The sequence below is a fragment of the Centroberyx affinis genome, unplaced genomic scaffold, assembly GCF_046629955.1.
Source record: "Centroberyx affinis isolate AG114_WGS23_722 - 3 ecotype Tasmania unplaced genomic scaffold, CSIRO-AGI_Caff_v1 ptg000819l_1, whole genome shotgun sequence".
NCBI classification, from domain to species: Eukaryota; Metazoa; Chordata; class Actinopteri; order Beryciformes; family Berycidae; genus Centroberyx; species Centroberyx affinis.
Genome location: NW_027279421.1, coordinates 92,849 through 119,045, shown reverse-complemented (window position 1 = coordinate 119,045; position 26,197 = coordinate 92,849). Strand labels below are relative to the sequence as shown.

At 40.5% G+C, this 26,197-nt stretch overlaps 2 protein-coding genes across 7 annotated transcripts; one reads left to right on the top strand and one right to left on the bottom strand.

Annotated features, from left to right (window-relative positions):
* The first annotated feature begins 3,931 nt into the window (after positions 1-3,931).
* Positions 3,932-15,429, top strand: LOC139645072 (troponin T, cardiac muscle isoforms-like). 2 transcript variants are annotated; one of them, XM_071520676.1, is made up of 11 exons: positions 3,932-3,963; positions 4,106-4,113; positions 8,680-8,701; positions 8,813-8,873; positions 9,440-9,556; positions 9,648-9,725; positions 10,328-10,441; positions 11,715-11,827; positions 12,050-12,140; positions 13,727-13,764; positions 15,390-15,429. In XM_071520676.1, the coding sequence occupies exons 1-11, from the start codon at positions 3,932-3,934 to the stop codon at positions 15,427-15,429; spliced, it is 714 nt and encodes a 237-aa protein (XP_071376777.1). The 2 variants fall into 2 exon arrangements, with proteins under 2 accessions (XP_071376777.1, XP_071376776.1); XM_071520675.1 differs by lacking the exon at positions 13,727-13,764 and adding an exon at positions 12,706-12,746.
* A 312-nt stretch (positions 15,430-15,741) lies between these two features.
* LOC139645070 (dynamin-1-like protein) lies at positions 15,742-26,029 on the bottom strand. 5 transcript variants are annotated; one of them, XM_071520665.1, is made up of 19 exons: positions 25,913-26,029; positions 25,216-25,357; positions 24,498-24,544; positions 24,307-24,378; positions 23,348-23,434; positions 22,701-22,863; positions 22,142-22,262; positions 21,881-22,012; positions 20,993-21,199; positions 20,667-20,787; positions 20,206-20,361; positions 19,969-20,058; positions 19,735-19,827; positions 19,119-19,172; positions 18,703-18,787; positions 17,661-17,785; positions 17,444-17,553; positions 16,817-16,976; positions 15,742-16,728 (listed from the first exon to the last, which is right to left on the bottom strand). In XM_071520665.1, exons 1-19 carry the CDS (start codon positions 26,012-26,014, stop codon positions 16,672-16,674), a joined length of 2,124 nt encoding a protein of 707 aa, XP_071376766.1. In that variant the 5' UTR covers positions 26,015-26,029; the 3' UTR covers positions 15,742-16,671. The 5 variants fall into 5 exon arrangements, with proteins under 5 accessions (XP_071376766.1, XP_071376767.1, XP_071376770.1 ...); XM_071520666.1 differs by having other exon boundaries at positions 17,661-17,792; positions 18,707-18,787; positions 24,498-24,538; XM_071520669.1 differs by lacking the exon at positions 18,703-18,787 and having other exon boundaries at positions 17,661-17,792; positions 19,107-19,172; positions 25,204-25,357.
* Positions 26,030-26,197: the final 168 nt, after the last annotated feature.

Sequence of the window (26,197 nt, the reverse complement as noted above, 5' to 3'; positions counted from 1 at the left end):
TTATGTTCTTTTTTTTTATACTGTGGTTTCATAATGCCGTATTGTGTTTTTTTAACAGCTTTTTGTCCGTTTTATGTTTTTTTTTAATCCTCTTATTTCCATGTTTAACCAGACACTTGTCTTTTGTGTAGAGCTAAGCCTATGCAAAGCACACTATCTGTAGTCTCTCTAAACACTTGCAATGTCATAGTAGTGGGTAGTTTCCAACTGGATGAATGTTTTAAAACATTGTACCATTGACTCAACAACAGCAATAAAGACATTGAGGTATTCCACATTGTCAAGTTTCCTTCCTCGACGCTGATGACTACAGAATATAACCACCTTAGTACAGGACATGCCACAAAACTTACATTAGTACATGAATATATTTGCTTCTAGACAAAACTCAAACAAGAGGAGGTCCCAGTCATTGTCAAGTCCTCTGCTGCCTTCAAGTGGTGTCAGAAATATTGTAATAATGATGTGAATGCAAGAATGACCCAACCAACTGATAATACAACTTGGAAAGTGAAGATTTTCTGATACCCGAGTTGCCGAGATGTGATGTTTAGGGTGGCAGAGAGCATGGAAGCCGTGTCAATTAAAGGCAAAAGTAATGTTTTAAGAAATAAATTTAAAAACATCCTCCAACTGCAGCACAAAGCATCTCGGTGCCATGTGTTGTCTAAAATAAAACAACTGCTTTGTAACAGGCTCCATTTTGTTATTTCCAACTAAAAGCACCTCAGTGTTGAATTTCCGACTTCCGAACTCGGAAGTGGGAGCTTCCGAGGAGCACTTGAAGGCAACATCCCCCTCAAGGTGTAACTCATCTTTGTCTCTAACAATAGAAGTGACAGGCCTAACCAGTCACAGAAGAGATATGTGGTCACATGACAGACAGGGGTGTATTATGTCTGCTTTGTGTTTGGGGGGTGTGATTAAACTTGTCTGTATCTGGATCTGAAAGATTTAGGCAACATCACATCTCTTCCTCAGGAGCACAGGAGGTAAGAGCAGATCACACGGTGACCTCATGGTGCATGACAGCAAAGACCTCAATAACATCTCACAGTGACGTTGCCTTTGAATCTGATTTGAAGTTTAATTTCATCCATTGCAGTGCTTTAATGGAGCTGACCCTAACCTTGATAAATTAGGGGAAAATTGAAGAGAGCTGCACTGAATTGAATACATTAAACCCATCAGCGTGATCTAATAACCTGCCTGAACTGCTTGGTGGTAGCAATATTATTCATACAAAGTCATGACTGCTGAATTAAATTGCCTCAGACATTGACTCAGTAGGCCAGTGAAGGTTTTATGATGCCTTTTCTGTGATTTATTCTGATTTGAGCAATCCATATGCTGGTGAAGGAGGTGCTAAGCTCGCTCCTGACTCTCGGGTGTTGGTAGCATGCTTTGGGCTTTTCCTTAATGCTGCCTAATGCTGAAACCAGCACCCGCAGCATTCCTGCCACCGTCACACTGTGTGTTATTCCACAGTTTCAGCCAGACGGAGACTGACCACACGCATTAAAGCAAATACACGTTTAATACCACAGCCGACAAGCCCTCATGCACTGTGAATTCTTTCTGGATTTTCAGTTAATGCTTTTCTTTGAGATGGACTCTTCAACCAGATGGTGCCTCTCTCTCTCTCTCTCTCTCTCTCTCTCTCTCTCTCTCTCACCACATAGCTACATCTCTTTCTCTCATATATATATCTGTCTCTCACTCTCACTTCTGACTGTCTTACACTCACTTTCTCTTTCCCTACCTCTTCACATTTCTCTCTCTTCAAACTGAATTGAACTAATGGGCTCCTCATGAAACATTTGACGTCAGCTGGTCGATTTGATGACACCAGTAACAGCCATAAGGAGCTTCCAACCACCAAAATGTATGAATATTAATAGATATGTAATAGAACTCTAATTTTAATAGAAGCATGACTTTGGACAGCGAGCAAATAGGTATAAGTATGGCATGCAAAAGATTGAATGTGCAGCTGGGCATTTGAATTTTACTTTGAATTTTGACAGAATAGGACCAAAGCCAGACAGAAGGAGAGAGAGCGGACTGAATTGAGGGAATTGGGGATGGAGAGCTAATGATTTTTTATCCCAGCAGGACACACTCACAATGCCTTTATATCAAATAAGATCCTATCATTACAACATGAGGAAAACATGGATCACAATGTGACGAGGCGGATGATAATGAAACACAATGAGCTCACGAGAGGCGTTGTTTCTAAGTATGTGGCACAACCAGCAGCTGACCAAACTGGGAGGGCAAAAATAGCCTGTCTGTATGTAGGTCCCGGCATGCTCATTGATTTACTATGAGCACGGTGAGGTGAGCCAAATCCATTGTCTGGAGGAGCAGCTCCACACCTGTTCAAAACCGTGCTTTATTATTCTTAAAAATAGACCCTCGCTCTCCCCCGAAGTTCAGCCTATTCTGACACTGTTTTTTACGATCTGGTGATTTATGAGCCCGTGGAAAAGCTGCGGTCCAAGCGACTGTTGTGCACAATCATATTCTGACATGTAACTGATATATATAGGACCTTATGACACCAGAGCCTTCTTGAATCTGTGTCTGTAACCTTGACGTTGACCCTAAACACACATAATGGGGTTTTTCTCATATGGAGCAGTCATTTAAGGACTGAGCCTGTGGAATGTTTTGTTTTTGGGGGTTTTTTGACAAATGTTGCAGATAAATTGTCAGAACTGATGTTATTATGCACAACACAGATTTGCTGGAACATCTATTTTACATATCCATATAATATTACTCTGTACGTTTTGTTGTAACATTTATTAATACTACACTGCAAGAATATCCTTCTTAACAAGTTGTTTAATCTAGCAAGAGTCTTCCTTTAAAGTCTTATTTTTTTTTCTTAAAAAATCAATGTGAATAAAACGTCAACCAGGAAAAATACTGTAATTTCACTTATTTCCAATGCTTATTTCCAATGTCAACTTGTTTTGAATATTTTCTTGAATCAAGTGTCATTTACTGGAGTAATACACCCTATTCTGCCTTGTATATGGACACTCCATTGGAATCAATTGGAACTGGATCTTGAGACTATGAGGTTAAATCACTTGTTATGGCCATTTTTGTAGCGTACCATTGTAAAGCCCTTTGAGCACCTGGAAAACTGTTTATGTGTGTACTAATCCAAGCCAATATCATATGCATAGCATTAGATACGTCAGCCCGTCCCTGAAGAATTTGTGCAGACTTAATAGTTTTAGTGTTGTTCAGACTCCAGTCGGCTGCCCGTAGCCCTGATCAGTGCCAAGAGGAAATGGCTGAGGATTAGGCCTGGAGCTGTTTAAAGCTAGCTGTGCCCGTGGTGGAATCATTTCAAATTCTGCAATTGCTCCAGCCTCAGAATATGAAGCCAAGGTTTCTTTTTTTTTAGGTTTAAGTTTAGTTTGTTTGCACAAATGATAAAAACACTCAAAAGAAAGGGAAAAAGAAAAGAAATACACACTGTCTGGCGGAGACAAAGAAATCTCAGGGGCTTTAAAAAAAAAATGATCTCACTCCATAAGTGAAAGTGAAAAGTGAAAGACAAACAAAGATACAAATCACATCAAAACTCAACAAGGAGGAGCACAGTGCAAAAATAACAAAATGCATAAATACTGATAGAACAGCCCTAATATAATGAGCCTTAACAGAGAGAGAGAGAGAGAGAGAGAGAGAGAGAGAGAGAGAGAGAGAGAGAGAGAGAGAGAGAGAGAGAGTTCAATAGCTGCACCAAGAGCTGCATCAAAAGTAGAAGTCCTTTGTTGTCTCAAAACAGGGAAATTCATTAAAAATGGATGTCATTGTCATCTGATGGGTGAATCTAAGTGTTGATTTGTGTTTGATGCACAGACTTTTTTTTCCCTCTTTGATACCCAGGTAATTGTAATCCAAGATGGCTGATGAAGAAGTTGTCGAGGAGATGCAGTAAGTACCGTCACTACATCTTAGAGGCATTTCATAGATTTCTTCAAATAAATCGACAAATGAATCTAGCAAACTGAATTGAGCTGATTTAGATTGAATGCTCACAAAGCTCATATCTTTCCTTTTGTTCTTTTCTTTTCAGGGAGGAAGGTAGAGTAAGACTTTGAGAGCGCACCATTCACTGTTTTTGGGAAACAAAATGTCACTTTTAAGCTTCCACTGCTAGACTTAGCTGACCTGATTATGTCTACTCAGAGGTAGAAACGCAGGAAGAGGAAGGTAAAGGCTTCTGCATGGCTTCATATGTGTGTCTAGTTTCCCTGAGTGTCTAGTGCTGCTACAATGTCTGCTGTCAGTGAAAAAAGTCACAGCAAGTTCAGTTTGTTTTCTTTTCAAAAGTTAACTCTTCATTTGTCATCACTGATCCTTCATTTCATGTATACCCGTCTCACGTTTTAAAAGAGAAAAGTGTGGTTTATGTGTGCTATATTTTAGCATATCTGTTGTCGTGGAAAAACATTTTTGTTTTGCTCTTTCTTAATTGAAATGAATGTTGACATTATGTGGTAAGTGTTTTCGTGACTCTTAGGCCCTTCAATCTTAAAGGGCAAACTGTAAATTGTAAATTTTATGCCAATGCGAATAATCTGTTCATTTGACAACAGCAACATGTACTTATTGCGTTGCATTCCCTTCCATTTTCATCACCACAGCCCAAAGTTTCATCATCTCACCTTGCTCATGTTTAGTAATCCATGCACTCCATACATATCAATGTTCTGACAAGGGTTGCATGGAAAGTTGCGTGGAATGCAAGTCAAGATTTGATTCAGTCTGATCAAATTTGACTCAAATGATTCTGACTTGAAGACTGTATGTTGCATGTTGTCTTATGATACGCATGAATTAAGTTACCATGAACAGTTCAATATTTTTCTGCTATCATTTGGTCAAACATACATATTTACAAAAAGTCTATATAAACCTTTTGAATAAAAACTGATTGAGATAATGAAATGTGAATTAATGATTAAACTTTTCTGCGTCAGAGAGAGAAATAATCTCTCTTAAAAAACCGCAAACAAATTGATTTGCTGTGACATCAGACATGTTACATGTACTGTAGCTCACAGGCTCAGATTGTAATACTGCAGAATTTCTCCATTTTATCCCTTAATTTAGCTTGGTTCAGACCTAATGTCAGACACCAGCTTTGGTTTCATTGCATCCCTAGTGACTAAATCACAGAGCTCACAGTGTTTGACCAAATACCAGCCTCAAGCTGTTCGCCCGGGGCTTCATTGATCCACTAATCCATCTTTTGTTTACTCAGTCATGGAGACACCAGAAGAAGAAGGTAAAGTTTTTGCATGGCTACCTTTTTGTCTTTGAATAACAGTGCTTTTATTATAATTTTTTAATCTATACACTTATGGCATAACAGTATGTAATGGCTACTGGTTATTGCACCATATCTGCTTTTGTCATGTTTTTGATTTGGCTTCATTAATCCTTCTCATGTTCTTGTCATGTAGAAGGGGCCGCACCTGAAGTAGAAGGTAATGCTTCTCTTGTTATAATTTAATCTGCTTCGTCATATAATGCAGTAATATTTATATAGAATAAAAAGATATGGCTTATATGATTATAGGCAATATCACGAGCAAAATAGCATTCCTTTTTGAGAAATATTACATTGGATTGCTCACAGTATTGCTTGTGTTATTATAAACATTAGATACATATTATTGTTGCACTAAACTAGTTTTACATGAGCTTTGGATCAACCCTTTTTATATTAATAACACTGACTCACTAAAAAAATCTTATGCTTTCATAACAGAGCCCCCGCCTGCAGACCAAGGTAAAAAATGTATTGTCTTTCATCATCTCTCATTGATTTTAGCGTTCTACATCTACCTATATCAATATTAGCTTTTCTTATTTTCAGTATTCACCAATCACTGCTGTGTTTGGCTTTGCTACATCGCCTCCTGCTGCAGCTTGAGTTAATATTTGAAGAGTTTCATTCCAAAATGAGATATCCTCCATCTGAGAATTGTGACATCTACTCAGACAAAATGACGTAAAAACTCAGCACTGAATATAATATAGTTATTAGCTGTCTCGGTCTATTTACTTACAAAATAGTGACACTTCAGAGGTTGTAAACATCTGTGTTTATCTAATTATTGAGCAGCAAACTTTTCTTTTTTTTCTCAAAATGAGTACATAGCATTTTCTTCATTTTCCTAATTTTCTGTTTTATCAGTAAATGTTTACCAAAGAGGGAGTAATAGGCTTAATTGCCTAACTATGTAAAGCCTCCTTTTTACCTCCCTGTACATATAAAATCCCTGTACAGTTTGTCAGAGTATGATGATGAAGTACCGCTGTACAGCCTGAGTATGTTGCAACACATTGGGCACAACTGTTGTTTTCCTTATTTTATGATATAAGAGAAGTTATCATATAAAATGCAATACAACACTATATTATGACCCTAGCCAATTGTAAACATATTGCTGCACTGCATTTTCTCATGACAATATGACAGTATATTCACCCAACTAATCATATCTTCATCGTTTTACCTTAGAACCTCCTCCTGCAGTAGAAGGTAAACACATTTTTCTACTGTTAGATATAATAGGAGCCTTCAGCCTATATCTTAAGTACTAGCCGTTCATATGCCAATAGATATGTATTGTTTTCATATGTGATAAAAAATAAACAGAAGTAGCATAATTTTGTTTTGACACATTACATGACACATAATATTTAGATTCTGTGTTCTTGATTCACAACACATTTCAGCAAAAATCATGCTCTTTGTTTAGGTGACATTAATTTTGACATTAACATACTGTAACTAATAAGTCCCATGAGCAGAAATGACTGATAAGCTGTTTTCCATTTCATGCATTGATCATGATCACTGTCATTGATCAACTGCCTGCTCACATTATGCTTACAAAAGAGCCTGCAGAAGAAGGTAATGTAACATCTTTCTGCTCAAACATTTCCCTTTATATTTTGCCATGCATGGTGTTTAAATAATACTATATTATCCTGGGTTGTGTCTAGCCCAAAATGTTTAACAGCCATTGAGATGATCTTAGTGCTAAGATGTTTTTTGGGAAAACCGTAATAATCAATAAGTTCTGATCTCTTCGGCTTCACAACAGAAGCTCCAGCTGTTGTCGAAGGTAATGCTCTTCTTTGCCTTTACTGACAAATCCATATGTGGTGTTGATATCTTGCTGAGTTCCTGCTTTATGTCTGCTTCATGCCTTAATATTTGGCTAATCAATATCATACTTTCATAGAAGAACTCCTGCCACTGTCAGAAGGTAATTCAGCTTTCATGGCTTGAAATCCCTGCTGTTGTGAACTACATTTGCTGCACCATAACCCAAGACAGCATGCATGTAGAAACTGTGTTTTCAGTTTATAATTTCTATATTTCCACTTCTGATAGGCAACACACTTTTTTTCATATCAAAAAACCTGAAGTAGATCAGATCTGAGTAAAATAGTATTTGCAAATAATGCTTAGCGCTTGTTTCATGCTGCTTGGAGTGGGGTTTGCTACATAAGACACTACAGCAATACAAATGCAAATGAGTAAACCTTTGCCATGCCATGATTCAGCCTGTTGATCCATTAACATTTCTTATGTCCTTTGCAATAGAGCCTCAACCTGCAGATGAAGGTAACTTTTTGGGGTTTGGATCAGTGAATACTCCTGCTGACAAGGCCTTACAGTTTAATTTTGTCACATTTACATAAGTGTAACATGAATGCATGTTTTTTTCAACTGTCCATTGGAGTACTACTGTTTGTGTTTGTCATTTCTAATCCAAACCACCCCAAGACTTAGTCCCGAAACAACATTTACCAGCCAATTTACTGGTAAAAACATAGACTGTAGAATGAAGTATAACACATGCATATAGAGTATGTGGATATGTGGTACTTCGCCAATAGATGGGACACTGTGAAGAAACCCGCTTATGAGTATATTGAGTTTCAGCATGCTGTTACACATCCATTTTATGACATCTGTGTTGCATATCATGCATAAAGAAGAGACAGTGTGTGGTAGTCTTGTATAACTGTCGTCTGTTGTCGTCTGTTGGCACTTAATTCTTGTCGTGGTTGTAAATGTCTGCTGTTTTTCTTTTTTTTCCCCCCAATAATGTCAGAACATTGAGTCAACACATATAGGATACAAGTTTATTTGGTTATATGAATCATCTACAGTTGTTTCAGTAATTACACACTTACACAGTACATTTGTCAGTGTGTTTGTATGTGTTTATACAGTATATAAATTGTCTACTATTGTTCCATGTTTCAATGACATGATATATTTCAGTCTTAAATATGACGGGTTTCATTCTAAAATGTTATCTGTTTTCCTTCCTTTTAGTCAGTATTTCCAAAATACTGATCATTAATCCTCAAAAATTTGGTGTTGAGTTGTTGAGACATTTGACAACCATTCCAATATTCAATTGTTTTTTTGTTTATTTTTTTCATAACAGCATTTTCATGATCATTTGCATTTATTGTCTTTGCATATCATTTTGAAAGTTTTTTTTTTATCATAGCTTATAAATAGATACAAGATAAAGAACGATAAAAAGAAAGATAAAAAGGTGTGAATTATACTGAATTAACTGTGATTACCCATTCTTTTCATAATTACAGATGACTCTAAACCCAAACCAAAGTAAGTCTTTTATCATTTGAATTTTTAATCAGCTTACATCAATAAACCAGAAGACAAAATCACATTTAGAGACAGTTGTTATTCTAAACTGGGAATTTAAATGCTCTCTAGGATGTTTGCTCCAAATATTGCTGTGCCAAAGATACCTGAGGGAGAAAAGGTCGACTTTGATGTGAGTGACTAAAGTTTTAGGCATCACAGAGACTCATACACAATAGTGAAATAATGTTATGATTATGACTGAGTTATACATTTCACAGTTACACATATATAAATTTGTCTGTGGACGTGTGTGTCTGCGTGTGTGTGTGTGTGGTGGTGGTGGTGGTGGTGGTGGTGGTGGTGGGTTGTGTGTATGTGTATGTCTGGGAGTGTGTGTGTGCATGCATAAATGTTTGTGTTCTTGTGTTTCTATACTTACGAGGACCAAATGGACCAAAATCCTTCAAAGTGAGGATGTTTTGCCTATTCTCATTTGTTTACGCTGTTAGTTTAAGATTAGGACTCAGTTTCGGGTTAATATTAGCATTACAAATGATGTTTTTAGGGTAAGGGTTGAGGTTAAGATTAGTTTAGGTTTAGGATTTAGGTTTGGGGTTAATGTTAGAGTTAGGATTAGTTAGGATATTATAAGGGTTAAGGTTGGGGTTAGGGAATGAATGTCGTCAATAAAGGTCCTCACAAGTACAGTAATATAGAAACGTGTGTGTGTGTGTGTGTGTGTGTGTGTGACTCCAGGACATCCACAGGAAGCGTCAGGAGAAGGATCTGTCTGAGCTGCAGTCTCTGATCGAGGCCCACTTCATCCAGAGGAAGAAAGACGAGGAAGAGCTCATCGCTCTCGTCAACAGGATCGTAAGTCTTCCGGGAAATCACTCCAGATCACTGGAGCAATGTACCACCCAGCCAACAATTACAGTGTGTGTGTGTGTGTGTGTGTGTGCAGGAGAATCGTCGTGCTGAGAGGGCTGAGCAGCAGAGGGTCCGTACTGAGCAGGAGAAGGAGAGGCAGGCTCGTGTTGCTGTGAGTTTCTTCTAATCCACAGTCGGTTTAGTAGTTTTCCCAACCTTGATGCGATCCCTAAAAATAAAGGTGCTGCCTGATAGCGACCCCTTGTTGTAGGTGTAAACACACAGAATGATTTTATTTTCCCATCTCAGGATATGTTGCTTGATTAATCATTGGAAGAAGCTTAGAGGTTGTAAATTATTTCACAGAATCAGAATCAGAAAAGGATTTCACCATAAAGACTAGAAACATGAAAATATTCTCAACATATCACTGATGTTGGATAAAAATCACATAACTCTAAAATGTGTTTTTCTTACTTTCTTACTTTAAAATGTATATGCGCATTCATGTGTTGAAATATGATAAGTGACTTCAAGACCCTCAGGGGCTTGAAACCTGTTAAAACCACAGTATCTAATTCCAACAACACATGAGATAATCCAATGAGATAATAATTATTTTATTCCTGGAAAAAGATTTTTTTGCAAATCTTGGTATTTGTTTGACAACAGCAGCAGCTGGTAGTAGAACACTTTTTCTCCTTTGACTGTGAGCAGAATTAGTTTCTTCCACACACATGTTGGAGGTGAAGTGTTATGTTTTCTGAACCACAGGAAGAAAAGGAGAGGAAGGAGATGGAGGAGGCGCGCAAGAAGCAAGATGACGATGCCAAGAAGAAGAAGGCTCTTACAAACAGGACTCAGCAGTTTGGTGGCGTCCAGCAGAGGGTCAGTGGTCAGACACACACACACACACACACACACACACACACAGTCACACTTAAGACTATGTGATGAATTCTCACTGATTTACAAATTTGATATCACTGTTCACTGACATGTAGTTTAGTGTTAATAGCTCTACATGTAACATTTTAACATCAATAAATCATTACCACATTAATTTTGACACATTTGTGTACTTACCGTAAACATACAAGGTTGTCACCAAGACAGTTGGCTGCCTCTACCAGCCTCTGTATGGCACAAAACTGATTTACGGCACAAAACAGGAAGAGGGCCGGCGTTTTTCCAACACAGAGGAGTGCTATTGCAATGGCAGATGGTGGAAAAAGTGAAAGGCCGATGGAAAAATCACCTCCAACATGTTTATCCTCTTTAGTAAAGCAAAGCAGAAGACAAACGCATGTGGGGAGGGGGAAGGGGGAAAAGTAGCACCATCCTCTTTGTGTCAGGAAACAATGGTTTTATGGGAAATGTGGTCTTAATTTTGCAAAATGCTAGCACTAACCATACCACCGGCATTAAGTTGTAGCACCTTTAAAAGATAAATGGATAGAACAAAGTACTAATGATACTAATGTCATTTGCCGAGATTAAAATGTTTGAAAATAGGATTAGAGGATCACATTTTGTCACTTGGTCTGTAATGTAAATGTAGCCATAATTGTAGAGATGTTCCGATACCATTTTTTCCTTCCCGATACCGATTCCGATACCTGAACTTGCGTATCGGCCGATACCGAGTACCGATCCGATACCAGTACGTTAAAAATATATATATATGGATTATTATTATTTTTTAACAGCTGTATACTACTACACTCTGTATGGATGTGATATGATTGCTATCATTGTTGTATGGCCTGGCTCAGGTTAAACATGAACAAATACATACAGAGAATGAATGCCATAGAACTTTATTATCTAGTTTGACAGTCAGTCATAACTGAAAAAGAACATAAATAAATAAATCTAAGAATAAATAACAATTCCTCTAAAAAACTGTTGAAGTGCAGCCACAATTTAGTAAAATAAAAGACATTTAAAAATGTTAAATAGTACAGTAACAGTATAAATTTAGTATATAAGTATAGATTTCTGGGAAAACAGCTGTTTTATCCGGGTGAAACTACTTTAAAGTACTCGATCCAGCATTTTAGGCTGTATCGGAGGCATTTCCGATACTGGTATCAGTATTGGAACAACTCTACATAATTGTAGCCATTTTTTCACCTCCTGGCTTGATTTTCCTATGCAGCAAGATGGAAAGAAGGGAGCTAAGAAGCAGACAGAGAGAGAGAAGAAGAAGAAGATCCTGGCGGAGAGGAGGAAGCCTCTTAACGTCGACCATCTCAGCGAGGACAAGCTAAAGTATGGGCGGCTATCAACACTTGTCACAATGTCTTTAACAGGAATAGTCATTACTCACAGCTCTGCAGACAGTCTAATGCCCGCTTTTCCAGTCTGATGCAGTTCATTTGTTGGTGCAAAAACCCCATCTACATTCCATCACTTGTATTGGAAAGTTGTACAGTTTCTACATGGCCTTTTAGTTTCCTGATTCTGAGTTCCTCGTGGTTTTTTGCTCAACAGGGAGAAGGCCAGCGAGCTGTGGCAGTGGCTGATGGGGCTGGAGGCCGAGAAGTTTGACCTGAGTGAGAAACTGAAAAGACAGAAATATGATGTAAGTACTTCTACTCAGGGTGTTCATGTGCACATTGTTGCATGAAATGACAAAACTAATTGAAATTTTTTTCTCCAAACTGGTATGTGCACCTGTGGAAAAATATACCTACTCTTACGTCAATCTGGTATAATGAAGTTCTGAACTATTTTTCAGGTCTACAAAATAGGGGCACTTTTAGGATGTAATCATCAGTATTTTCAGTGTCAAGTATTTGTAATATATGGTTTTATGAACTCATTTTGTCTGTTAATGTAGTTGGATGGTGCTTCAGATGGTCATTTTCATTTAAAATACCTGTTTTACATGTTATTATGTGTGCTGTACATCAGAGTTTGGTACAGCTATATTCACCAAGTTAAGCTGCTTTTACGTATTTATATTGATTTAGATTATGAGCTGAAATGATTGTGACTGATGAACCACAGTGCACATTAATGTTGTACAGCCTGTGGCCTCGAGAAAGCCACAGAATATTCAAGCTGAAATGTTAATTGCATTAGACTTGTCACTGCGAGGCTGTCCTGAGAGTGCCTGCCTAAAATGACTGTGGCTTGACTTCCAGATGAATGTTCTCCAGATCCGAATCACTGAGCAGCAGAAGTTGTGAGTAATCGTTAAAGAGGGCCGTCAGCCTCTTTGGGTGTTGTGTAGTTTTGCTGTCCGTCCGTTGTCGTGTCAGAAACCGAGTCTGCAGGCACACGCAGTGGGGACAAAGCCTGGCGACCAATGAGAGACTGATTCTCAACCACAAGGTGAAACTGGTGGTGTGTCCTGATGACCAAGCCTTCAGAAGCTGGTCTGTGGTAGCATTAAACCAATGATTCAAGGGCAGCTACCTACTTTATAAGAGTCATGCATGTTATTGCTGTAGCCAAGTGGAGACTCTAAGCTGTGATGTCCGGAGGTTTTCCAGGTACAATAAGGTGACCAGATTTTTTGGAGCAAGAGTGACAGACGCATTCTGAAATCTGACAGGAATGATACAATCCTTAAGTAATTTATGGGAGTAATAAAGTAATAAATGTACGCCATCTGGAGAGAGGGAAATCCAGGGACAGTGCCAGCCGGGGACCAAATCCGCAAACTGTCCCAGGAAAACGGGGGGTGCTTGGTCACCCTGACAATGAGTCCAAGAAATTGTGGATTCATACTATCTTTGAGATCTGAACCAGAAAATGTCCCTATGTCTCCAGGACATCAGTTCAAGTACTGCCACTGTCATGTTTTTCAACTTTTCCGGTTGATCCTCAGGTCTCGTCAGTCTCTCGTCTCTCATTTCTGGCTATAGGGGACAGTGGTGAATGCTCATGATGCAACATAAAGGAAAAACATTTCAGTTCTGAGATTCTGTGGCATTCCCTTTAGGATTTAGTTCAGTCAGGCGGACTCTGGCAGCCTTGTATCTGCAGGTGGAATTCCTTGGACCACAGGTGAATGTATCTTTAACCATCTTCTGTCCTGCCCTGCTGAGCTCTTCTTAGGACCCTGAGGTCCGCTCTTTGGCTCCGCTGGTGTCCGTCTCTGTCTGTTGTGTCTGTTGTTCCTGTGCTTAGCCAGTCCTCCATGTTATGTGTCCCCCACAGATCAATCAGCTCCTGGCTCGCGTTCAAGACCACCAGAGGTAAGCAGCCTAGTTGGGGTTTCTTGTCAGTGCTGAGAGTATCTTTACTCCATTGAAAGCCGGTGATCTGGTGTGAAGATGTTTTGGGGGGAAAAATGACTTCTGGTCGCTTTCTCCCTCATTTAAAGAGCCTGGGGGAATCTGGAGTCACATCATAATTCACCTCTCTCAGAAAATATGCCAAACACACCTGCCAAACCTTGAAAGCGCCAAGTCTAATCTTTCAATCAGAATTGGGTATTTGATCATACTTGAGCAGCCTTCACTGCCCCAGTCCATATTCAGCTGCTATCTTTAGTCACCCAACCACTCTACTGATAAATAATACCGTTGGACTTAATTGCTTAATCCCATCCAATATTTCCAAGGTGTGTTACAGTATCTCTTGTACCCCAAGGCCTTTTAAAGTCACATCATCCTACTTGATAAAAAAAAGCATGTGACCCAGCCTTTCCTGAGTGAGTGGTCTGGATTTTAAATAAACATGCATTCACACAGGCACAAAAAATATGATTTCTAACTCTGTGTGGCACAGATCTCATATTCGTATGGCTGTAAAAGGGGGAACAAAACATTTTTACCTGTGTTAGACAGCCATGGAAAAAATTATTTCAGTGCTACAGAGGGTTGAAAATCTATTTTTTCTAAGTTTCTGTGTAAATGCAGCCATTTAGGGCATGCAGTTTGGTATTTGATCACAATTTGACCAGCCTGCACTGGCCTCCTTACCCTGTTTAATCTTCTCCTCCATCTTTTTTACTCTCTTTGAATTTATGTAGCCCATTTATCTGTTACTCCGCATCCCTCTTTACATCTTCATCCCTCCATTCATTCATCCTTGTAGATCCTAGTAGTCTGGGAAGATTGTGGTCCTGATCAACAGCCATATTTGAACTTTGAACTTGGTGAAATAGGGAAGCAGTGCGGTGAAGTGGTTAGAGTGACCATCCAATAAGCAAAAAGTCACAGGTTTCCCTCAACAGCCTCTTGAAAAGTTAATTCTGTGACCTACGTAAGTAAAAGTTCAGTCAAAGTTTAAGGCAGAAAGCAAGATGTCTGGGTTGAATCAGCTGGTAAGTGTTAACGCTCTACCTTTCTAGCCAAACGTGTGGTACATTAAACTGTAGGTGTATCAGATCTTATGGGCAGAGATGCAGAAAGAGAACAGAGGCAGAGATTCAAAGGTAAGACTGCTGCTGATAGGACACGATCACCATTTGCCAACCATTTACCATCTGCCAGCTCTGTCTTGTGTGGTTTTCCCTCATATAACAGCATGCTCCTTTGATGTTTTTCCTTTTCTCCTTCCTTCTATCCTTGCACATTTCTCTCTTCCTTGTCTACTGTCATTGTTAATGAACACCGTCTACAAAGAGCACTACAGACCATATGCATCGACAAAATGTTGCACTTAAAGGGAAATCAGCCCTTTTGCTTGATCATGATATCACACACAGACATATGCATGTACTGTATGTAATATACATACTATGATAGTTAAAAACAGGCTGAGCAGCCAAATGAAAGGACTTGGTCAGGAGTAATTGTATCCTGTCAATCTTGAGTAAGCAGAAATTGTTTCTCTGACACACACGAATGTTAAATGTTCTTGTGTGACTCCACAGTACCAAAGGCAGAGGCAAGGCCAAGGGCAGGGTGAGATAGAGAGGGACTTCAGCAGGTATTCAACAAGAAGACGTCTGAAGATGAGCAGCGGTGTTGGTGTTGATGGAATTAATGCACATTCAAACAGCGGAGCAGTGCTGCAGCAGCTAGCTGTACACGAAAACAATAAAGAGATTCTTGCTTTTAGGCTACTGTGTTTTCAGTTCATGATTGTGTGATGTTTGTGTGCAGTTTAGCAGATATTTCCTCTTACTTTCCACCAATTGCTGGTTGCAGTATAATGGATTAAAAATATTAATCCAAATCAATGAATTGGCAATAAAATACCTCTATTTATTCATTCTTTTGGGAACCATACACAGAGAACCACAGTGCATCGTAAATTTCACACATAAGCTTCAATATGTAAACATAATGAAATGACAAACTGCAGCAAGCTGCAATGGTACTAATGACATTAACCACACATTTAAATAACATCAATAAATAAAGGTTCTGATGGTAAAACAGTGGGTTTTCTATACAGTACAGTGTGGTGACAACAGTGCATCAAAGTCAAGTGACAGATATGTACACAGGTTAGAGGACTTAACATTGGCTTTGTTAAGGCTGCTGCAAGCCAGGAGCAACCTATGTATTTTAATTCTGTGAACCAAACCCTGCTGTAGTTTTACACTATGACTGGCCTTTTGAGGTTCATGGTTTCTTACACATGACAGCTATGCGTAAATGAAAAGGTTACAGATAAAGGGATGAATATTATTTTCGATTTTATATAACCCAGAGCTGAAACATTTTCAGAATGCTTTGTGGAGCTGCCAAAACGGCGTCAAAACTCTCATTTCCACTTCACACAAAAGTCCATTTTCATATTGGTTATCCACAGCCCGTTAAAGATGAAAAGTACTTTGCCTTTAGCTGCACTCGATCAAAATTCCTCTAGGAGCTGTGCGTGGCAGCTACGATTTCTAAAGCCTAACCTTAAATATTAGCTAACTGCGGCAGTGCACTTTCATATAGACAACACCAAGCGTATTTGCTGTAGTATTTAAATAGACACACAACTTCAATTTCCCTCAGGTGGCTGTGGAACAATATGATATCTAAACTCGAGCAGGAACCATAACAGTGCATTTTCATTTTGGCAAATCCAAGACTTATTCAAGTTCAGACATGATGAGTGCATGTTGGAGCGAGATACACAGATGGAGCGAGTCCTTTAGGCATATGATGACGAGATAACAGATCAACAGATCAGGCTGAGTTCTCCTTGTTGAGTTTTCACCACAGATGTGTTTCTCTGATCTCAGCAATCACCTGGCTGGCTTTCTGCAACGCCTGTGGACAAGATATAAAACCACATTGAGCTGTCTAACTGAAGAACTACAAATCATCAGGCCGAAACAGACAAGTGCGGGTCCTTTACCTGCAGCATGTCTGCGGACTCCTTGCGTCGCTGGGCCATGTCCTCTGATTCGGTCAGCAGATCGTTGAGGAGGCCGGACTTATACAGCTGGCCAACCAGCTCGCTCTGGAGGCTGTCCTTCACGTGGTTGACCAGGAAGTGCATCACGGCCTTCGGCACACTGCAGAGGACAGAGGGAGGGGAATGGAGTGAACAGATGGTCTAAAACAAGGTGTCTGGATGGCCTAGTGATTAGCTTGTCCCCCAAACGGAGGGGCGTGGGTTTGATGACCTGTAAAAGTATCCTTGAGCTAACTATTTAACTCCTACATAACCTGGTTAACCCTGCACCACAACAGGCCAAAAAAAGAATTTCCCCTTTGGCGTGATGAATAAAGTTTATCAAATCAAGTCAGATCACAGCAACACTGACTGAAAGAGATTGAAAAAAAAAGGGAGAGCTCAAGTGACTGATGATTGAAAAGCAAGTAGCACATGCAGACAATAAAAAGATTCTAGGATTTCAGCCAAGGTCTTTTCTCAGTTGATGACTGTAAAGGATGTTTGTTTTGTGTGGTTTTTTATAGGTTGTGAGTTTTGTTTCAAGAGGCTTTCAAGAGGAAAGGGTGAATGTTTAAAAGGAGCTACCTGTCCTGGATGTTCTTGCGGACGATGAGGAAGTAGGACTTGATGAGACGCTCGATGACCTCACAGTCCCGCTGCTCGCGTGACGATAGCTTCCTGGCGACGGGCACAGGCTTGGAGGGGGGGGGGGGGGGGGGGGGGAGAGAGAGAGAGCATGTTTTTTAATCACTGAAAAAATGATCACCACCAGATTAAGAAATGGGGTGTGACATTTAGTTACCACATCCAGTAGGTTGACGGCTCCTTTAAGGGGGCTTCCGGGTCCCGAGCCTGGGGCATCCTCTCCCTTCTTCAGCATCCCCCTCCAGTTCCCCATGCCATCCTGCTCCCCCTGGGGCCCTGCTGCTGGAGCCTGAGGAAGCACAAAACATAACCATACAGTAACCACAGAGAGACACAGAGAGACCATACAGTAACCACAGAGAGACACAGAGAGATGAACCCCCACCACACCACCCAGGGCTACTAGCTGGCATGGTTAGAAAGGTTTGCACTGTTCGTAAATCAGTATGACTCACAGGGAAAGGATAGTTAGCACATTTACAATAGTTAGTTTGAGGGGATCAGAAGAAGTCAACTAGAAATCAACCAGGCATGTATACAAGAAGAGGTTAGAGAGAAACACAGGCTAAACATTCAATATGGAGAATGATAGAGCCAAAGACAATAGTACAGCTAAGACTCAATCAAATGTCTTTGTTTTGGCTGATGAAATCAAGGGGCCACATCAGATGGACACCTCAATTCCTCTCAGAGAATGGAAGTGAGCTCAACTATTAATGCACCAGACAAAGAGAAATCATGACAGGAGAGGCAGCAAATCAAGAATAACCATTACTTCTCCCAACCAATGCACTTGTATAGCCCAGAGAGGCTTGGATAGATGGAGCACTTTGGTAGAATTTCCACTATCCAATAATTCCTATAATCTAGACGAGTACATAGGATGGGGCAGCCTAAGCGTTAAAGGGCTGGAAGAGGAAATTGAGCTGAGGGAAGGCATTATCTGTGAGACAGGTGGACCAGCTTTGGGGAAACAGACTCTGCAGAGAACACAATAGCTGTTAGTGCAAGTCAACACAGGCTGAGGGAGAGCAAAACGAGAGCACAGCATCAGCAGACCATGATCAAAGAGCATGCCAGCACCCCATGCCCATCCATCCATCCATCCATCCATCCAGCACTCCATGCCCCAACACCAGCCAGCCAGCCAGCCAGCCAGCCAGTCAGCCAGCCAGCCAGCCAGCCAGCAGCGTACGTGCCCACCTTGGCACCGTCCATGTCTGCTCCAGATGCAGGGGGCTCGCCAGAAACCACAGTTGGGCCAGCCGGACCTTTGCCAGCAGACTAGCAGGAATAGGAGAGCAGGAATGGAGAGAAAAAAAGGGAAGGACTGAGAAGAAGTGTGGAAGGATACAGGAAAGGAGGTTGGCAGTCGAAAGCCATTTGAGTGGAAGAAAGGAGACATTTGAGAGGGAGAGAGGAGATCTGGGGTAAAATTCCTCCATGGAAACTATCCGAAGCATTTGGGTTCACAGATCCTCATCCTGTAGTACTATGAGCGATTAACAGTGCCGAAGACCCATTATACTGTGGAGATCTGTGGACACTGCAGACTGCTACCAAATACGAGGACAGGGACTAGGGTTATTTTTTATAATGTGGCTGTTGCTTTTACCTTGTCTCTGGGCACTGCAGTGGGCAGCTCTCTCATCCTGTTCCTCCGCTGCTCCTATAAAGACAACAACACATATTGACTTCATTAAATTATTTTAATGAAAGGATTCAAACTACAACATACCTGGGAAAATATAATGGAAAATAATTCACAGAAAATCATTAAATGAAACAAGTTGGCCTGGGTGTCAAAGGACATTTTTCAAATCCATCACCCATTCTGATACTGGTTCTAAAACAATACTTTTTGATACCTTTCTTTATCTAAATGTATGCACCTTTCATCATGTAATAGTGCAAATTGCTTTCTGTGTAACATTTAGAAATACCACCTGCTTTTTTTTTTTTTTAAATAAAATCAGACCACACTTAATTGATTTCCTAAATAAAAATACCAATAACCTAAAATAAAAATTTGAGCTCTCAATGTAAGAATCCAACAGTCTGGTGCTTTTCAACATCCTTTCAATACTTTTTCATGCCTTAAAAATGGATAATGATACCAAAAATCAGTACAGTATTGACAAATATTGCATTTTGTTTCCCAGGCCTTAAAACAATGCATGTATTCTTGCAAAACAACATGTACTTTGGGGTGTTTTGCTGCGAGTACAGACCTCTATATTGTTGTTCATGACCCCGCAGGCGTCAGCAAAGTCTGGATGCTTGGTGTTGATGTAGGCCAGCTCTATGGCCACCAGGTTATGCACCTATGATGAGAAAATATGACAGCTTCAGTCACCCATCCAATGTTCTGCCTCAGCTGCTCTTTGCAAGACTGGAACGTAAAAGATGATAAAACTTCAGAAGGTAAAAACACAGGAAAAGAGAGGAGATTAAAGTGACAGTACCATCTCGTTGGTGATTGGCAGCCTCTTCCTCAAGAGGGAGGTGACCACTTCCACGATGGCTTCGTGTAGCTTAGGGAACCTCTGCAGCTCCTGCAGCAAAACAACATGAATATAAATCTCCGGGTGTGAGAGAAAGACAGAGACAGGTGGCATAGGATGTGAGAAAATGACTAGCAAACACATTATACATAGAATATTTTGTGCTTAAGTAGGAGACGGCAGAGGTGAGCAGAGCACCTGTGTGCTGTAGTTGCTGCAGTGCTGGATAATCCTCTGCATCTCCTCGTGGACCAGCTCCACGCAGCGCAGACTGGGCTCCTCCAGGCGCTTCACCTGCTTCTTCACCAGCAGCTCGAAGGAAACCTCAGGCACAAACAGGGACGGACGCGGGCCCTGATGCAGGGAGGGGAGGGAGCCACAGTTTAGGCATTTAGCCCCTCATCCAGAGCAACTCACATTGAGTGGCAAATAAGGGACCGCGATGTTGCTGACACGATGCGGGACGGGGGGTAGGATGGGGAGGGGAGGATGTGAGGTAAAGGTATGTGACAGACTAGACTAGTTCTGACTGAAAGACTCATATGTTCACCTAATTTTGCAACAGCTCGCTCTCCAACATTCTCTAATCTTGCAACAAGACAAGAAACCTGAGTGACACTAATGATGTCACATTTATTAGCTGATGTAACAGCACTCACAGTAGCGTTCCTGATGGCTGTTAGTATATCTATGGTGTTCAGTCCTCCCAGAGGATCCACAGACTCCAGCGTTCTGCCAAATGTCTCATGGAAGATGTAACAAATTCTGGCTCCGCCGCACCTGAAAAACAGTGGGGGGATTAGCTGTGATGTGAACACCGCACAGCACGCTTTTCTGTCAGGTTTTCCTTCACAGGAGCTGTGCGTGCTTTAACTTACAAGTTGTATCATATTAAATGATGAAACCAATGCAGTTGTTTTGCTCATTTTCATTCCACTGGATCAACAGCACCACCATGTGGCCGAGCAGAGGAACTGTAACTCACAGCTCTGCCGTCTCGATGTATTTGGCGGTGCCCTCTATGGTGTTGCAGTACTCTGCGGCGAACTTGGTGATGAGCTGGAGCAAGGTGGCACTCTGGTCTTCTACGGGTTCGCCGTAGCTGCTGAGCAGGGACTGGTACTGAGCTGCCAGGACGTTGATCCGTGTCTTCAGCTCAGGGAGACAGTCTCTGATGTGATGCATCAGTAACCTGACATTATGACAACAAGGGGCAGAGAGGTCAGTTTTTCCACAAATATGTAAAATTATATTCTGAGCTGTACTTCACTGATTAGCTAATGCTAATTTGACATGAAATGCAGCTTGTTTAAAAGTGAAAGACAATAGCAACTTCTTCAACAGCTGTTTTTCATTATCATATGAATACCAGTGTAGCTTCTGACATTCTACGTATTGACACTGATTTGTATGCTCAAATGAATATTTATATATCAAAGATGGCAGCATCTCTATGCAAACCTAAGTCCATATTTTTACACTGGCCCGTCTTGCAACACTTTTATCCTGTACGTCCTTGTGTCCTGGTAAGTCTTTATAGCCGTGTCAATGTGTCAGCACATTTCACCAAGTCAGATTCTTTGTGCATTCATTGTACCAGCAATTCTAATTTCTTACTCTCCTTTTGTTTCAAATCAAAGGCTGTGGATATCCTGCAGCAGTGTTTTTCTCAGGTACTACTTAGAGCAGGATTAATTAACCATACAATGATGAAAGCATTCTGCACACTACTGAGAGGCTCTAGACTTATCCCATTAATTTAATCTTTGCTTTAGAGCAACAATAAAACATTGAAGCAAACTACATGTTTCACCTCCAGGCTTTGTCAGATTTACACATCAACAGTCAAAATAATATCTGAAATCATATTTACCTGTTAAGGGTCCTGGCCAAGTATTTGGTTCCATTTCTATTAGCAAGAGACGGATATTTCTTCTGCAGGAAACCATGTTCATCACGAATGGCATCAGCCACAGACTTTTTATTGTTGATGTCCAACTGACTCCTGAAAGTTCACATTCAATAATACAATACACCAGTATTACAAATTCCGTCTAGACTCATCTCTATTTAAGGAGTAACTGAGGCAAGTATTTAATAGTGCAGTGTACAGAAGAAACACTGTGATGCAGACCTGTTGACTACTCCGATGAGGCCCAGTTTGACAGGAATGACTCTGCCCATTAGAACGTCCATAGCGTCAGTGCCAGCATCCATCAGGTCCAGCTTGGTCACCACAGCCAGTGTCCTCCGGCCTGGTGAAGCACATCCACACATGGGTCAATGTTTGAGAAGGAGAGGATTAGCAACACTAACCACTATTAGTCGTCTTCTTAACATTTATTGTGACAAAGGCAGAATGAATGTTTGTTTTTTGGCACTATAAATGGTGAAAAGACAACCAATACCAAACCAAACCACCAGGTTTAAACTATCCTTATACTATCCTAAAGACTGGATGTGTGTATATGTCTCTGGTCTTCTCAATATATAAGGAGATATAAGTATGTGTTCATACTGTCAAGACTAATTGCAAAATAGTTGCACAAATCCGATCATCAAAATGGTACATGATCATGTGTGCGGCACATGGACAGCCAAAGACACAGAGGCTTCTCGGATTTCTCAGCTCCTCTTGCATCTATTTCTATCTTTCTTTTTTTTGCAAGAAGCAAACAAAAGTAAGCTTCTACCGTCGGGGTCGACCTCGCGGGCCACCTTGAGGGCCTCTGAGGTGGCCATGTCTGTGTTAGCAGCAGTGACCGCCAGGATGATGCAGTTGGGGTTGGAGATGTGCTTCAGGATTAGATCTCTGATCTGAACTTCGATATCCTTAGGCTGATCACCCACAGGCACCTAATGGGAACAATGGCAACAAAAAATAACACAATATCTTTCTGTTTGATACATTAGAGGGGATTTCTCTTTGTAGCACACCTTCAACCAGACAGGGAGGAAATCAGTGAAATAAGATGCTGTAGTTGGTTGGAATTCATTAGAACTGCATTAGACAGAGCTAATTACCTTAATTCCACAAATATCAAATAGACAAAGAAGGAGTTGACCAGAGTGAGAAATTAACACCAGTAACCATTTCTCTATCAACCACTTTGGCAGGAAACCAGACATCATCTGGGGTCCTATTACAAAAATTAAATTGGCTGGTAAAACAGTGAAAGCAGCCACTGCCACTGTGGCCTGAGGGCAACTAAAATAGATGTTTGATGTGCTTTTTAAAGGATTTTTTAATCTTTCTTTTAAAAAAAAGACTGTTATATATGAGAAATTAGTACAGGAGTATGTGATGATCAAAGTCTTGCCTTGGAAAGCAGTATGTTACCTTGGTGATTCCTGGCAGATCCACCAGTGTGAGGTTGACGACATGAGGAGAGAAGATCTTCAGGTGGATGGGTTCATCACTGATCCCCTGCAGAGGGACAATGACACAAATAAACACTAATGAGATGAGAGGTGTGTACTAGTTGAAAGCACTGAAGTGATCATTTGGAAGGAGATGTTGCAAGGAGATGATGCAAAGTGCAAAACAATAAGCCACATCAAATGTTATTAATATACAAATATGTATTTTAACATACTAGTGATGGCTTGAAAATGTTCCATTAATCCCAGTTTGATCATACCAACCAGACAGCAAGCAGACAAAATTAGCTACCGGAAAAAATGTATTTTAATAATATGTAATGTGTGTAAATTTGTTCCGCACTAACAATTTAAATTAGCACAGCACTGGGCGAGAACCAAAGCCACACTGAGTTTATCCAGGGTTCCCACACTCACTTCATCAAACTGAAAGATTTGTGCGACGGATTTGTGCGACTGAAAAGACTTTTCAGTGATTTCAAGGTCTTGTTTGATGAAATTCAAGACTCAAAATTGGCATGTTTTGGGGTAAGACATGACATTGGTCAAAACTAGACATCCTAAAAGCCACATTTTTACTTGCTCTTGTCAAGTAAATAAATCCTGATGAAATCATTCATTTTAAAACTGCTGCTATATCAACACAAATCTCCATCACAGGGTTTTCCTCAGGATATGAAGTGTTAGTCCTTGGACGGAGAGAGGTCCAGAGGCGTATTGATGAATTTGGGTGCAATATTTAAACAAAAAAAATCAAGTACTTTCAAGGTTATTTATTCTCAAAAATTTTAAAGGCCTCAAGTCCAAAAACCTTAGAGAAATCACAACAGTGCAGTTGTCAGCCACACCTGGCAAAGTAAATCCAGTACATCTGGTTTAGAAAAGATACAGGCTGACACCTCCCTCCTGATGTCTCACCTTATTATTCCCCGATATTCTCTCTGTTTCATTTTCAATTTCTTGCCTGATTTCATCAAAATCTGTGTAGATCTGCAAAAATCAAAATCAAAATTATCAACATCAACAAAATCATCACTAAATCATCAACAAGCAAAGCATCATGAGTATTTATTAAATGTAAAATCATTTTGTATGCTACAAATTCACACCTTGTTTTTGGTGTGTAGAAACTTGCCCCACTCTTCACCTTCTCTGCCTGTGGAACGCAGTAAAACAATATGCATGGGTCACAATTTCAGCTTAGCATTCTCAAAGAATGCAAAATATAGAAATATATAAATAAATAATAGAAAGTAACTATTAGCTAAATGGGAACGGCTAACTTGAGGCCTAAAGGGAGGATCAATGCCAGAGGAGGGTTACTAGCCTGGTGAATAAGGAAACTGGAATGATGGGTGTAGCTTTGAGAAAGGAGCAGAACTAGAAAGCTAATTGAGGCTATGAAAACGTGAAGACACCTGTACAATGCACGTTTACGAAGCACAGTGCTTATTCACTCTCTGGCATCTGCAATTGAGGAGACAGTGACAGTTACTGTTATGTAACTGCTTCTGCAGTAACAACAGTCTCACAGTCCCCAAGGGCAGAGACAGAACACAACTTCAAAATGCTTGTATGTTGACAACACAGATTTTTTTGGCGTTAGTTTAGTGGATAGCAAAAGTGTTGGCGTGTTTTCTCCGTGTGTATGTGTTACAGCCTGAGAAGTCTGCTTGTTAGCTCTGTGCAGGCCACTGTATGTAATAATAACTTGCTTGTGGACAACATACAACGGATAGCAGCAAAATCCAAACACTACAATTGACTTATTGATGGAGTCCTTAGTCTGAAAGAGTACTGTATCCTTCCTCATACTAAGATACCTACCGCTGTCGTCGCTCTTCCTGACATCCCCAGGGTCGACGTGGACCAGCTGCAGTATGAGAGGTCGTCTGGTTACGATGCCAGTCCCACGGGGCAGCAGGTCCCTGCCAACCAGGCTCTCCAGCACTGAGCTCTTCCCGCTGCTCTGGAGACACAAAATGCAGAAAGCCAGTGGTGGGTTAATAGATATGAGGCAGCTGAGGAATAAACACAAGCAGTACAACTACTGTCTTATAAAGCAAAACTGATTAAACACACTGGATCCAGCACAGCTAGCTGCACCTGTCTTTTCCTCAAGCACTGACCTGGTTTTAATAGGCTGGTGTGTTGATGAGGGTCTAAAAATAGGACTGATTGAAGATCATGCAAATAGATTCCTCTGCCATTGCCAGGGCTAGCCTTGCAAAGGAGGTTTGCAGTTGTATAAAATGACAACTAGCTGTCCAGTTAAATAGCTACACACTGGATTTGGAGCACAGCAGAGGCAGTATATCATGATGGCATAGCGCTGGCAAGGCATTTTTCTCATCAGCTTTATATATATAGCTCAGCTGATGGTTGTGTGACTATATAATGTGCTAAATTAATTTATTTGCACGCTAGTTGTCTTATCTTCGTGCATGTACACAGCTAGCTAACAGCTACCTAGCATGTCTTGACAGCTCCTTATCACAAAATGAGCAGAATCAGAGGGTTTTACCTGGGTCCCCACCACTGCTATCTGCGGCAGCTGTATAATATCCGCTCCCACTGTATTAAAAACATCTTGGAGCTTGTTTATAACGGGGATAAGAGCCTCCATGTTCGAGGTGAAGCGACACCCTTTCGGTGAATGAAATTAATGAAGTAGCTATTCTGGTGATGGAGCCAAAGTCATTCAATGTCCCACCGACACCACCATTGCAACAACACCCACTGGGTGGGAGAATGAATAGCTATTCTGCAGCAGTGGGACTTGTAGTTCTCCAATGGACTACCGCTATAG